This window comes from Lytechinus pictus, chromosome 19, assembly GCF_037042905.1.
Source record: "Lytechinus pictus isolate F3 Inbred chromosome 19, Lp3.0, whole genome shotgun sequence".
NCBI lineage: Eukaryota > Metazoa > Echinodermata > Echinoidea > Temnopleuroida > Toxopneustidae > Lytechinus > Lytechinus pictus.
This window is the reverse complement of record NC_087263.1, coordinates 9,687,753-9,702,301: the sequence shown is the minus strand read 5'-3', so window position 1 is coordinate 9,702,301 and position 14,549 is coordinate 9,687,753. Positions and strand designations below refer to the sequence as shown.

The following is a 14,549-nucleotide window of genomic DNA, read 5'->3' as shown; positions in this document are numbered from 1 at the left end:
TGCCAAAATTAATTTAAAAATCTAAATCGAAATATTCTTTTAGATTTATTTTATAAAACACATTCATTCAACAACAAAAAAAGAGTTTTTTAATTTCAATAGGGGATATTCCCCCTTCTTGTTCTACTGTTCATTGAAAACTAAATTTGTATAATTTGAACTGGGGGTGTTTTATACAAATTATTTGGGGTATTCAAATTGGTGGTGCTAAGACCCCCCCCCCCCCCTTAGCCCCACCTATTTCCGGGGTTAATGAAAATATTAAAGTGCAGTGTGAAAAGCATATTAATGCCATAGCGTGACTGAATTCAGCTCAGAATTTTCTGTTTCCGTTTTGTTTCATTGTTGGCTTTCCTTTTATGTCTTCAAAACAGAATGAAACCTTTCAAAAACCTCCATTACAAGCAGGCCTGGTTATTAAGTAGCATATTATTTTGATAATAAATTACAAACACAATGATATGAATAAGTACATGTAGTTTATACATGTACTGAAGGAAGGTTAAGAGCTCTTGTAAGAGCTCTTGTATTTTTCTCTCTCAAGTACATGCATTAAAAAACATTATATATTTTGAGTGTTTGATAATATTGTTGTTTGATGAAAATACACTGAAGGTATGATTTTGTGTTTGCGCCTCTCTCTTCTCCTTTCTTTCCTCTCTTCTCCCCTTTCCCCTCTTTTTTCATTATTTCCTCAAATTCTTTCTTTTTACAAATAATCTATCATGTTCTATTTCACTCTACTGCAATACACATGTACATACAGAAGTATTTATAAGCAGAATTCCTATCAATAGCAAGTTCCAGTAGGCAATACTGCACTATATTTTATATTGTTTATATTAAAATAACGGACAATACTGTCATAAAAGTACAAATTTGGGATAACATGCTGGTATCCGTTGACTATAAACCTAGAAACAGAAAGTGATCCTCGTTTCACCATGACCCTCAAAGGGGTCAAGTACTACAGTTGTAGCTCACCAATTACTAATCAACCTTCACTTTACATGACGTAAGCTTCCTACCAAACAATAGCCGCTTCCGGACCAGAGATGAGTTTAATTACTCTCACGCAAACATTGTTACCTGAAATGATTGAATCCTCTTGATACTGTGTATACTACCGTTTTTTAACAATACAATTACATTGGCATGCTAATCAAAACCGGGTGTGTAGTTGGCACATTAGGGTGTGACATACATGAAAGATGTAATAATAATAGCTGGATTTATAAAGCGTTTTTTGCCTGAGGATACAAAGCGCTGCTATTATTACCCAGGCATTAGCTCAAGCTACCATCATCATTCAAGGAAATAATCCTGCCGGGTACCCATTCACCTCACCTGGGTCGAGTGCAGCACATTGTGGATAAATTTCTTGCTGAAGGAAAACACGCCATGGCTAGGATTCGAACCCACGACCCTCTGTTTAAAAGGCGAGAGTCAGAACCACTAGACCACGGCGCGCCTAATGTATTCCAGTCCTGGATTATATTCTAATTGATATCTTTTTTTTTTCTTTGATAGCAAAGTGTATATATGCATGTATACAGACAAATGTCAAATCTACACATTTGTTATTATAAATATATTTCTACCTATATGTATCATAGCAACCCAGTCACCTATCCATAGTAGCAACCAGAATTGAATCCCATTTGAAAGGAATGCAGAACCTGCCTCTAAAGAACACCTGTCCTCAGTGGTCACTTTTTCAGTTTCACAATGCTTTATCCATTTTTTGCAATCCTAATTATGGATGCGGTGTTTTTTTTCTATTTAATGATGAAACAAATTTAAAGGACAAGTCCACCCCAACAAAAAGTTGATTTGAATAAAAAGAGAAAAATCCAACTACCTGTAACATAACACTGAAAATTTCATTAGGTTTTCAGTGTTATGCTAGTTTGATTTTTCTCTATTTATTCAGACCAACATTTTTCTGGGGTGGACTTGACCTTTATAACAATGAAACAAATTGTTTTGTAAATTAATGAAAATAGAAAACGATCAAAATTTCGAAATATTGTTTAGACATACCTTGAGTTCCATCTTATGCAGCATGTTCTCTAGTCTTGTTATAGTCTCAACCATTGTGTGATATTCTGCACATGTAGGACACGACCTACCCATGTAAGGACACTGAGCAACATAGCCTTGAGCTGAGGCTATCAGCTTCACATCTTGTAGAGTGCCCTGCAAAATTAAAATTAGAATCAGAAAATTGTAATTTTAGAGAAGTATTTAGCAATCACCTTTTAAAAGCATAGAATAACAAAAAGATGGGGGAGGGGCTGACCATGCAAAACATTATTATCAGATGGTAATTATTTTATACGGATTTGACATCATTATCAGATGGTAATTTTTTTATACGGATTAGACATCATTATCAGATGGTAATTTTTTTATATGGATTTGACATCATTATCAGATGGTAATTTTTTTATACGGATTTGATATCATTATCAGATGGTAATTTTTTTATACGGATTTGACATCATTATCAGATGGTAATTTTTTTATAAGGATTTGACATCATTATCAGATGGTAATTTTTTTATACGGATTTGACATCATTATCAAATGGTAATTTTTTTATACGGATTTGACATCATTATCAGATGGTAATTTTTTAATACGGATTTGATATCATTATCAGATAGTAATTTTTTTATACGGATTTGACATCATTATCAGATGGTAATTTTTTTATACGGATTTGACATCATTATCAGATGGTAATTTTTTTATACGGATTTGACATCATTATCAAATGGTAATTTTTTTATACGGATTTGACATCATTATCAGATGGTAATTTTTTTATATGGATTTGATATCATTATCAGATGGTAATTTTTTTATACGGATTTGACATCATTATCAGATGGTAATTTTTTTATATGGATTTGATATCATTATCAGATGGTAATTTTTTTATACGGATTTGACATCATTATCAAATGGTAATTTTTTTTTTACGGATTTGACATCATTATCAGATGGTAATTTTTTAATACGGATTTGACATCATTATCAGATGGTAATTTTTTTATACGGATTTGACATCATTATCAAATGGTAATTTTTTTATACGGATTTGACATCATTATCAGATGGTAATTTTTTAATACGGATTTGATATCATTATCAGATAGTAATTTTTTTATACGGATTTGACATCATTATCAGATGGTAATTTTTTTATACGGATTTGACATCATTATCAGATGGTAATTTTTTTATACGGATTTGACATCATTATCAAATGGTAATTTTTTTATACGGATTTGACATCATTATCAGATGGTAATTTTTTTATATGGATTTGATATCATTATCAGATGGTAATTTTTTTATACGGATTTGACATCATTATCAGATGGTAATTTTTTTATATGGATTTGATATCATTATCAGATGGTAATTTTTTTATACGGATTTGACATCATTATCAAATGGTAATTTTTTTTTTACGGATTTGACATCATTATCAGATGGTAATTTTTTAATACGGATTTGACATCATTATCAGATGGTAATTTTTTTATACGGATTTGATATCATTATCAGATGGTGATTTTTTTATACGGATTTGATATCATTATCAGATGGTGATTTTTTTATACGGATTTGACATCATTATCAAATGGTAATTTTTTTATACGGATTTGACATCATTATCAGATGGTAATTTTTTAATACGGATTTGATATCATTATCAGATAGTAATTTTTTTATACGGATTTGACATCATTATCAGATGGTAATTTTTTTATACGGATTTGACATCATTATCAGATGGTAATTTTTTTATACGGATTTGACATCATTATCAAATGGTAATTTTTTTATACGGATTTGACATCATTATCAGATGGTAATTTTTTTATATGGATTTGATATCATTATCAGATGGTAATTTTTTTATACGGATTTGACATCATTATCAGATGGTAATTTTTTTATATGGATTTGATATCATTATCAGATGGTAATTTTTTTATACGGATTTGACATCATTATCAAATGGTAATTTTTTTTTTACGGATTTGACATCATTATCAGATGGTAATTTTTTAATACGGATTTGACATCATTATCAGATGGTAATTTTTTATACGGATTTGACATCATTATCAAATGGTAATTTTTTTATACGGATTTGACATCATTATCAGATGGTAATTTTTTAATACGGATTTGATATCATTATCAGATAGTAATTTTTTTATACGGATTTGACATCATTATCAGATGGTAATTTTTTTATACGGATTTGACATCATTATCAGATGGTAATTTTTTTATACGGATTTGACATCATTATCAAATGGTAATTTTTTTATACGGATTTGACATCATTATCAGATGGTAATTTTTTTATATGGATTTGATATCATTATCAGATGGTAATTTTTTTATACGGATTTGACATCATTATCAGATGGTAATTTTTTTATATGGATTTGATATCATTATCAGATGGTAATTTTTTTATACGGATTTGACATCATTATCAAATGGTAATTTTTTTTTTACGGATTTGACATCATTATCAGATGGTAATTTTTTAATACGGATTTGACATCATTATCAGATGGTAATTTTTTTATACGGATTTGATATCATTATCAGATGGTGATTTTTTTATACGGATTTGATATCATTATCAGATGGTGATTTTTTTATACGGATTTGACAAAAGTTAGGGGGTTTAGAGTGCTCCCCTCCTCCTTCCCGGTTCCATGGCCCCTACTGTACATAAAATAACTAGTATCATTAATATCAACTTAGAATAGAACTTTAATTGTGCCTTCATTTTCACCAAACATACCGGTAATTATTTCCTTCAGAATTGGGCATATCATACCTTAAAGTATGTTCTATCTGATCTCTGTCCTAGGTAAACCGTCAATCCCGGTTTATCAAAATCCAAATCCGGTAGTCTGATCTGCCTCGTGGTATTCTCCTGGCAATCCACAGAGAGTTTGAGTTGAGATCCGCTGACGGTCACGGCGAGCTTGTACCAGTGCTCGGCTTTGAAAGGGTACGGGATGGACTCCATCAGGACCTGTCCATCGTGAGTGTAGTAGAAACGGAATTCCTTGTTCCTTGTGCTGGCAAAGATTTCCATGTACCTACATGTATAAAAATAATCCAATAATAATAAAAATCTGAATATCTATACATCAAGATTATAAATTTAAAAAAACTGAACTGTTTTCAGAAGACCTACCATATAACCATACCATAAAAGAAAACACTGCAATTAAGGAAGTATCCCTCTCTGTCTCTGTAAGCTCTCTCCCCAACTATTTCTGATTCTCTCTATTCCATTCTCTCTCTCCCTCTCTTTCTCTTTCTCTTTATCTTTATCTTTCTATCTCTCTCTATCTCACACTCTCTATTTCATACTCTTCTCTTTTTTTTCTATGTGCCAAATGGCTCTGGAAGAAAATGCGTTATTGCTGAGAAATGAGCAAAATAAGCACGGAATTCCATCAGATGCCGGGTATATTTCGAAGCAATGTTAATACACTGTCCCACATATGCTTTTCTGTGTTAGTGATCATCAGAATTATCGATATTGAGCTAAGATTTCATGATTTTACAGACAAGTTTACATTAAAGATAAATTCCAATTCTGGTAACGATCTCAAAATGACTTTTTACAGAATCTAATATACATGTAATGACCACCCAAGTGTCTGTTTGTATGAATAAAAAATATGTGCCAAAGGATTCTGGAAGAAATTGTGTAATTGCTGAGAAATAAGCAAAATAAGCGCGGATTCGGTCACTTCCGTTGGGTCTTTATTCCAGCAATAATAATACACTGTCCCACGTGTGCCTATCTGTGTTGCCGATCTTCAGTGTGATCGTATTTCAGCTTAGATTTTATGATTTCACAAAGTTCAGTTTATGTATTACTGTACCAGATCTAGATCCACGATGATATAGTCATACTTAACCATGGTTTTACAGACTTTCTCACGAAATTAGTGTTTTACTGCAACTACTATCATTTAGCTTTAATGTTTCAGATCTAGATGTACGATAATATTTTGACGATTATTAACCTTGATCTATTTTGTTTGCTGCAAGAACTGTCTTTTACCTTTAAAGGGGAATGAAACCTTTGGAACAAGTAGGCTTGTGTCGAAACAGAAAAATCAAAGAATAAGAACAAAGAAAGTTTGAGAAAAAACGGACAAATAATGAGAAAGTTATGAGCATTTGAATATTGCAATCACTAATGCTATGGAGATCCTCCCATTGGCAATGCGACAAGGATGTGTGATGTCACACGTGAACATCTTTCCCTTTGATGGACTATAAAATACCCTCAAAATGTCTCTTTTTGCTTTTTCTTATGGTGATACAAACTTTTTATCCATGATGTATTCTTTAAAAATTTGTATTACATGCCCTCCTATAGAAAGAACACATGAACTACTGATAGATGGGATAAAAGAGGCAGTTTAAGTGAAATATATACTAAAGTAATGGGGAGAGTTGTTCACAAGTGACATCACACATCTTTGTCGCATTGCCAATTTGAGGATCTCCCTAGCATTAGTGATCACGATATTCAAATGCTCATAACTTTCTCATTATTTGTCCGATTTTTCTCAAACTTTCGTTGATCTGTTACTTTGCTTTTTCTGTTTTCACACAAGCTATCTTGTTCCAAAGGTTTCATTCTCCTTTAACATTCCTATTTCAAGTACCTCACTTCCTTCTATATGTCAAAATCTTAACCTCGAACGTACATTAAAGAAAACAGAATAAGGAAACTGGAGCACAGAGATATAGTTAGATTTAAAACATCACACAAAAATGACACAATGTTTCTCACATGCATCAAGTTTGTGATTTTTTTAAGGCCAGCTGTAAGTTTTTCATTCATGATGTAGTTTTGATAGGTTTGTTTCATACATGAAAATGAGGGAAGAAATAAATATATTTGTTGGCTACTGTTTATTGCTTTGTTCATCCAAATTTCTTACCAACATACATGTATGCAAATGTAAATTTACCATCTTTTTTTATAATAGCTATTGATTTTTTAATAAATCTAAATAGTTATTTTTGCTTATGTAAATGGTATCTATCTACATTAAGCAATAAAAAATATACAGTGTAGGCCTATGTTTTCAGTGGGGTAAGACACTAGTCCTGTATTACAAATTCAATTTTGATGATTATGTTGCTTAACATATTTCCAAACATACATGTAGCTCTGTTTACACACGGCTTAAATCTGTCGTGTACGTCTTCCCCAACGCAATGGTCACATCATCACCTATTAATAGCTCACACTCATCTCGAGTGATGCGATTTCCATGGAAACAGATGAGTAAGAACGCCCTTTTTATATGATTCAGAAATAGCCTGACTGAAGGGACTTAAGTTTCGCCATACATTGTAGTTTATGTATTGAAACAAAATGCTGTATGAACATAATTAAGACAATCAAGGCTGAATACAAAAGATATAAATTGAGGAAAGCCAAAACATAGCTCTTTTTACACAAGGCTTAAAACTGTCGTGTACGTCTTCCCCAACGCCATGGTCACATCATCACCTATTAATAGCTCACACTCATCTCCAGTGAGTGATGCGGTTTCCATGGAAACAGATGAGTAAGAACGCCCTTTGTGTATGATTCAGAAAAAGCCTGACAATTAATCGGCATCGGTTGATGGGTGATATCAAAAGGAGGCTATCATGATTGTAAGTGCTGGGTAGCAGTAATTAGCAATTTCCTTCCATGCAGCAAGACCATGCCAAATACACTACAGGGGCTAATATGGTATAAATTTTATTTGATAAAAAAAATAGAATGCTGATATTCTTGTTTGATATTACATGTAGGTATTCATTCACAGTGAGAATATATATGTTTCGATTATCATGATTCTTTTTCTTCGTAGAGAAAATCAGTCATTATCACTTGGGTAAATTCAAGTGGGGGACCTATCATTCAGGGGGGATAAAATATTGTTTCATCCCCCCCCCCCCCAATTTGAATAGTACGACATCATGTATTACTGCTCTTGTTCATTAGCAATTAAAAATACAATTTTATATTCTATCATTTTGTTTTTGTTTTTTTAGGAGACAGTGTAATATATATTATTCATTGGACTATCAAAGTACAAAAGATAATATTTATTAATCATTAAAATTATTGGGGATAGATTTTGCCATTATTCTATAAAATTTGTGCGGTCACATGAATGTGTAGGCAAGGCCGCCATAAAGCCTATTAAAATCATGTTATATGAATTTTTTTTAGTGAAAATTGAAAAAAAATAATTACCTGAGCATTCAAAACATACTAGACTACAAGCTTGAATATAAGGTACACTGTATCACCCCAATAGAAAAGGAAAGTCATATTTTAACCCTCAAAATATAACGAGACTGTTTTTATCATATACATGTATAAACAGCTGGAAAGGCACTGGTAAGGGAAATCATATCTTTCACAAAGGTATCATGCTAGAATATGCTGGTACCGTGTTAAATTGTAATTCTCTTGGGGAAGAAACACTTGATCAAATATGATATAATCTTCAAACCCTAAAAAATGCTCTTCAGCACCATTTTTAGCGATCGTATTTAAAGAGAAATGCCAGTAGTTGCAGTAAACACTGATTTCATGAGAAAGTCTGTAAAACCAGGCTTAATTGTCAGTATATCATCGAGGATCTAGATCTGGTACAGTTACATAAACTGAACTTTGTGAAATCTTGAAATCTACGCTGAAAAATGTTCACACTGAAGATCACCAACACAGATAAGCGCACGTGGGACAGTGTATTATAATTGCTTTGAATGTCGTCCCGACGCTTGACCCAAATCCTGTGCTTATATTTTGCTAATTTTTCAGCAATTACACAATTTCTTCCCGAATCCTTTGTCACATATTTTTTATTCATACAAACAGACACTTTGGTGGTCATTTCATTAGATTCTGTATGAACTCATTTTGATATAGTTACCACAACTGGCATTTACCTTTAACCAAGGTCTATCAATCAAATCTTCATGTACATGTATAACTGAATCAAATCTACTGGATTATAAATGAAAAATGGCAGACCATACAAAAATTATGGAAAGCTATATTTTTGCGCGGCTTGATGTTGGTGAAGTCTATCGATCCAATAGGGAATGAATGAACTATTATTATACTGTTTGAAGAAAAAAAAGGAAACTAGAATTTTAATTCGTCTTGAGGACGAATTAGGTGATCTGTCTGTCATTCTCATGATCACGATCTAATATTCGATCATTATAACCTTGGCAATGCATATTAATATGATCATCATGATTAAAACGGACTTTAATTAACAAAAGTACAGCAGCTGAAAGGCAAAATATTACGTTGTGTAAAAGATCTTTTTTTTTAGAGAATGCCAAATGCAATTTCGCAAGTGACTACACAAAGTAGTGAAAATAATGTTGCCGGAATCCAAGAATGTAGAATAAAATTTTGAGAAAAATCAGTATTCAATAGACGTTACACACAAATACATGAGCAAAAAAAAAACATTGTCAAGTGAGTTTCGAACCAAAGATCTTTGCATTGCAATGCAGGTGTGCTATCCATTAGACTACAAAAGGTCCCTTACTCTCATCGTTCAAAGAATGAATATTATCTTAAATTGACTTATGACAGTGAAAATTGGCATTGTGATATGCCTATATAAATTCTCAGTTTTGAGGATGAATAATTAATATAAGTGAAAATATTATGAAATATTTAGTAAGAGTATAAGCTCAGCTACAATATGTCGAAATCTGGGCGAAAAATGATCAACAATTACGGAGTTATAGTCATGTTTGCAAAATTATTAAAACGTCATCAAACAAAAATAGAAAATTTTAGTTCCGACGCCATTTTGATGACGTCTTGATAAAATTTAGGGTCAAATGTGACATGAAATCACATCTACAATTCATACGCTATCCGAATATAAAAGAAAATGAAGGGGTCAACGGACTATCTGAAGAGTTATATTGAATTTTGTAAAGACATGTTTTTGCACATATTTGGCCTATTTTCAACGCGCGCTTGCGCGCGTAATGCAAACTTTGACGGAGGCTAATTCCTTTATTACTTGTCGTAAAAGGTCGGTCAAAGTATCAAATTATTGAGAATTTCATAATAAATGCATTGACGTAAAAGAAACGGCGATTTTACATTGCGCAACGACATTACGCGCGTGAACGCGCGCGAAAACGTGTGAGCGCGCAAATTCTTGAAATGCTTCAAATGACCTGATTCGTACTCTACTTTGATCAAAAAGTGATTTTGAGCATTTCAAAATTTTGACGCGCGCGTACATGCGCGTCGTGATGTGTTAATGACGTTTGATCACATGGACAGTTGACCCATGATCTGAAGTTAATTTCATGTTAATATTGTTCATTTTTGATGATTGATGATGAAGATATTGTTGATAATGTGATTTTACAAAATGGCGCGTAGATGACGTCACGATGACCATTTGACGTTGAACTTGTTTCGTACACATCGCATTATAACTGTGCATAATTGATAATAATTTGATGAAAATTGATAGAACAGTTTTTCTGATTTTGGTGGAACAAGAAAAGGGTGGAAAAAGAAAAATAAATAAAAAGAATAAATAAATAAAAAAGAAAATTCGTAGAAACACAAGAGGTGATCTGTCAACAGACAGATCACCTAATTAGAACGCAATGTACATGTACATATTTTAAAATGGAAAGCCATTCTCATATAAAGCACATTGCCCATAGGCTCATATGATATGGATTATAAACAGCTTGTGAAATATGTATGTCATTTCAAATTTACGATGTAGAAAGTAGACTGAGCAATGATTTGATTACTTCAGAGTTTGTTCCATTATTTATTTTATTTTTCAATTTTGCAATCATGAAGGTAAAACATTTTTTTTTTCAGTTTTAGGATCTTCTGGCTGAAAATTTCTCAGCATAGAGGTTTGCTTTATTTCTTTTTTCAATTTATTTTTGTTTGTTTTTATTAGCTTATTCGTACTTTCCTCATCCATGAACCAAAATTATTTTAATGACCAATTTATTTTGTGCATTTTATATTAAAAGCCTTCTAATGGCTGAATAGTGTATTCCCCATTCCATTCTGTTATTTTCCGACCCCATTATTATTCAACATTTTCATCTTCTCATTGTCATTTCTCTGTTTTTCTGTTGATGCTTTTTTATGATATCTTTTAACCTTAATTGTCTCTTAGTCGGAACATGATTTTATTATCATTTCATTTCATGAATTGGAAATACACTGTACATAATGAATTGATCTGTGTAGAGCTAGAACAGTTGATGAATGATTGTCATAGAGGAGCCCTACTGACCCAAATCTAATTATACGTGTACATTCACTAGTAAACTAATTCATTAGGAAACTAATTAAATCACATTACAATCAGGATATCACAAGTTTCGTAACCAAAGGTGATTAGTTTAGTTTAGATAATCAGAAGAGCTTTTATCACAGGCACGTTATGTGTTGTGTCTAATACACTATATGTTTCAAGCTAACTTCAGTACTCGCAGTGATCAATGACATGTAGTTCAATATAAATTATTTATACAGTCAAGGATAATTGTTACCATTAGCCTACATGTACATGTAGATCTAGATTTAGAAAGTTTCGCTGTAGTTTACGCATTAAAACCAAATGCTGTAAAGACAATCAAGGCTGAATACAAAAGATATAAATTGAGGAAAGCCAAAATTATCCACAATGTATTAATATCAGAGAAACATCTCTTTTTCCTGCAAGAGGCCATGCTCATTTTGCTACAAATGTTGATATTAAAATAATATATTCTGAAAGGAAAATGTGTCATCAATTTTATCAAGAGATTGTCAGGAAATGTCAATTTTTACTTGTCACTCTTTTCGTTTGTTTTGTTTTTATTTCATTTTCAAAATGACAAAATAAAATGGCTTTATATAATCACAATCACATTTGCAAATATCATTGTACAAACAATATAAATTGAGATAAGAACAATATATGATATTTTTTCCATAAGTATAACAAAATAATACATAAAAGCAAATTATCATGAACATTATCAAGATCTGTGAAAATGGAGGGATCCACTAAAAAAGCAAATACTTGTAGTGTATAATTATGGACCCCTCTAAATAATTATTGTAGAATTGCCTACATGTACCTACGAGGCCATGCATGTAGATATGGATCTTTAACTTACCGTATTCTATTGACAGTAATTGACATGATACTGCCGCTATTCCTCTTCTTCTGATTCACCGTCGCTATGACAGTGAATTCTGGCACTCTTCCTGACAAAAGATTCTTCAGTTTCTGATAGGTCTCCTCATTGGCTTCAATAGTTCTGGATTCACCTGGAAAATAAAGACATTCATCTCAAATTATCATTCTTGTATCGGGGTAGGAAATAATTTTTTTGTACTTTCTACACTGTAAAAAAAAAACCGATTTTACAGAAAAAAGAAAGAAGATTTTGCAAAAAGCAATAACAGAATCATTCTGTAAATTCATAAAACAGGTATTTTTCTGCAATTTAACAGAACAGGTCTGTTTAAAAAGGGGAAAAGGTGTTTTTATTTATTGGAAATTTGTAAGGTTCCATGTATACACCAAATACCGATTTCCTGTAAGATTACACAATCTGGTATTAAGATTACAGGTGTTCTCGAGACTCTGCTGCAGGAACTTCTTTTATTTTAAGGATAAATTTTGTACATTGTACATTGGGACAATGGGGGGAATTCGGGGGCTATTTTTTTAACTTCAAGGTGAGGGATAACATGCAATCAATACAATCATTCTGCCATACTTAGAATATTGATTTTTTTTAATTATCTTGAATATTGTTTGTGACAGATCTTGGGGCAACTCTAGAAAGCATGGTCGCCCCAAAGCACGCATTTTGGGTGAATCTTAGGGGTGTTTTTTGCTGTCATAAGAGCGAAATCGCACGTAGCTCTCATACATTCCCTATAAAGCTGTGTTGTATTGATCTCTCCTTCTTGATCTTTCAATATTTATTGAATATATTATAAATCAAAGAAAGCAATTACAAAATAAAAATGAAAAATATTATACAAAAAATACACAAAGTAATATGAAGAAAAGAAATATCAACACAATCAAAAGAAATTGTTAATGAAGATACTGTTGAAATTCAAGCTCCACCATACCTTCAAAACGAAAAGCTGGTCCATTGCTATGCGGATGTCCAGCTACCTGCGCAACGTCCGGTGAATCTAAAGCACTCATATAAACTCCTTGAATCAAGTCTACCTCCAGAGATGGGTCTACACCGAGACTCTGCACTGTAATGGAAAATAAAGATAACAATTAAAGGATAAAAGACCAGCACAGTTTTATTTGCAATGTTTATCTGTAATTATTGTAATGCTGTTGTCATTAATTTGTACTGAAATGTTCTGATGGAAAGTATGCTGTACAAATCATTATCATTAAAATGGAATCATTGTTGAAAAAAATTAATATCTATACAAAAAGCATCAAACTTTCAGAAGGTGAAAAGAAAAATTAGATAATCCCAGAACTTCTACAGAGTTGAAAATGTTGGACTCAGGCATGAATCACACATGTATAAAAGCTGTAAATATTACCCTAGAGAGCATTTCTTGAAGAGTTTAGTCAGCGATTACCACTGACTAATTCACTATCAGCCAATCAGAGGCAAGGATTTCAGTGGCTTATAACAAAGTCAGTAAAACTCACTATCTGTTTCACAAAATGCTTCCATAGTATTTCTGACTGAGCGGATGTGCAAAACAGCTACACAAGGTAGGAAATAATTTCTAATTTTAGGGGCCATATTTTTATTCAAAATAGGGGTGATAATAGAATTGGGGGGGGGGGCTACATGTACATGTATTTCTTTCATTTGAATGGCTATTTTTTTTACAAGAAATTATGCTGTAGTGTAAAAGCATTTCATATTATCATCTATATAGAGTATTTTAGCGATGCATTAACAACGCGTATTTCGGTCTGCATCAATTACCTGTGCAGTATCAGAGCGTATCCCTAAAAGGACCGAAATTCGAAGAACATTCCATAGGTTTAATACAAAATTTGATATTGAATATGAAAGCATATTCAACAGTACTGTAACTATAGACCGCATGCGCAAATGCGTGAAATATACAATGCATACAACAATGAAAGCAATGCGATGCGCAGCATAACAGCACAACGACGTCATAATGAACTACATGCAAGTCACATGTCAACGACCTAATTTGATCCTATGAAGTGATAATGGCATAATGTGATGAGTGATATGACTTGTTTAATCAAATTTCTCCCTCTTTTTTATTGCTAGGGGTGGGATAGATGATAATAATTATATTGGATGGCTTTATTTCATGGAATACCACAAATATTCCACTTGTTAGCGCCAATATTCCACTCATCTGCGATTCATGAAATATTTTTTCCAAACTCTTGGAATATTTCTGGTATTCC

General features: G+C 32.3%; 1 protein-coding gene across 1 annotated transcript in view; it reads right to left on the bottom strand.

Annotated features, from left to right (window-relative positions):
• LOC129282703 (protein kinase C-binding protein NELL2-like) overlaps positions 1 to 14,037 on the bottom strand; it is a 32,579-nt gene extending 18,542 nt beyond the window's left edge. The window contains exons 1-4 of the mRNA XM_064113906.1: positions 13,247 to 14,037; positions 12,274 to 12,427; positions 4,880 to 5,147; positions 2,044 to 2,199 (exon numbers count right to left, since the gene is read on the bottom strand). Of these exons, the coding sequence (XP_063969976.1) occupies positions 2,044 to 2,199; positions 4,880 to 5,147; positions 12,274 to 12,427; positions 13,247 to 13,325 (657 nt within the window). The 5' untranslated portion in view covers positions 13,326 to 14,037. The remainder of the gene's footprint in view (positions 1 to 2,043; positions 2,200 to 4,879; positions 5,148 to 12,273; positions 12,428 to 13,246) is intronic.
• Between the last annotated feature and the right edge of the window lie 512 nt (positions 14,038 to 14,549).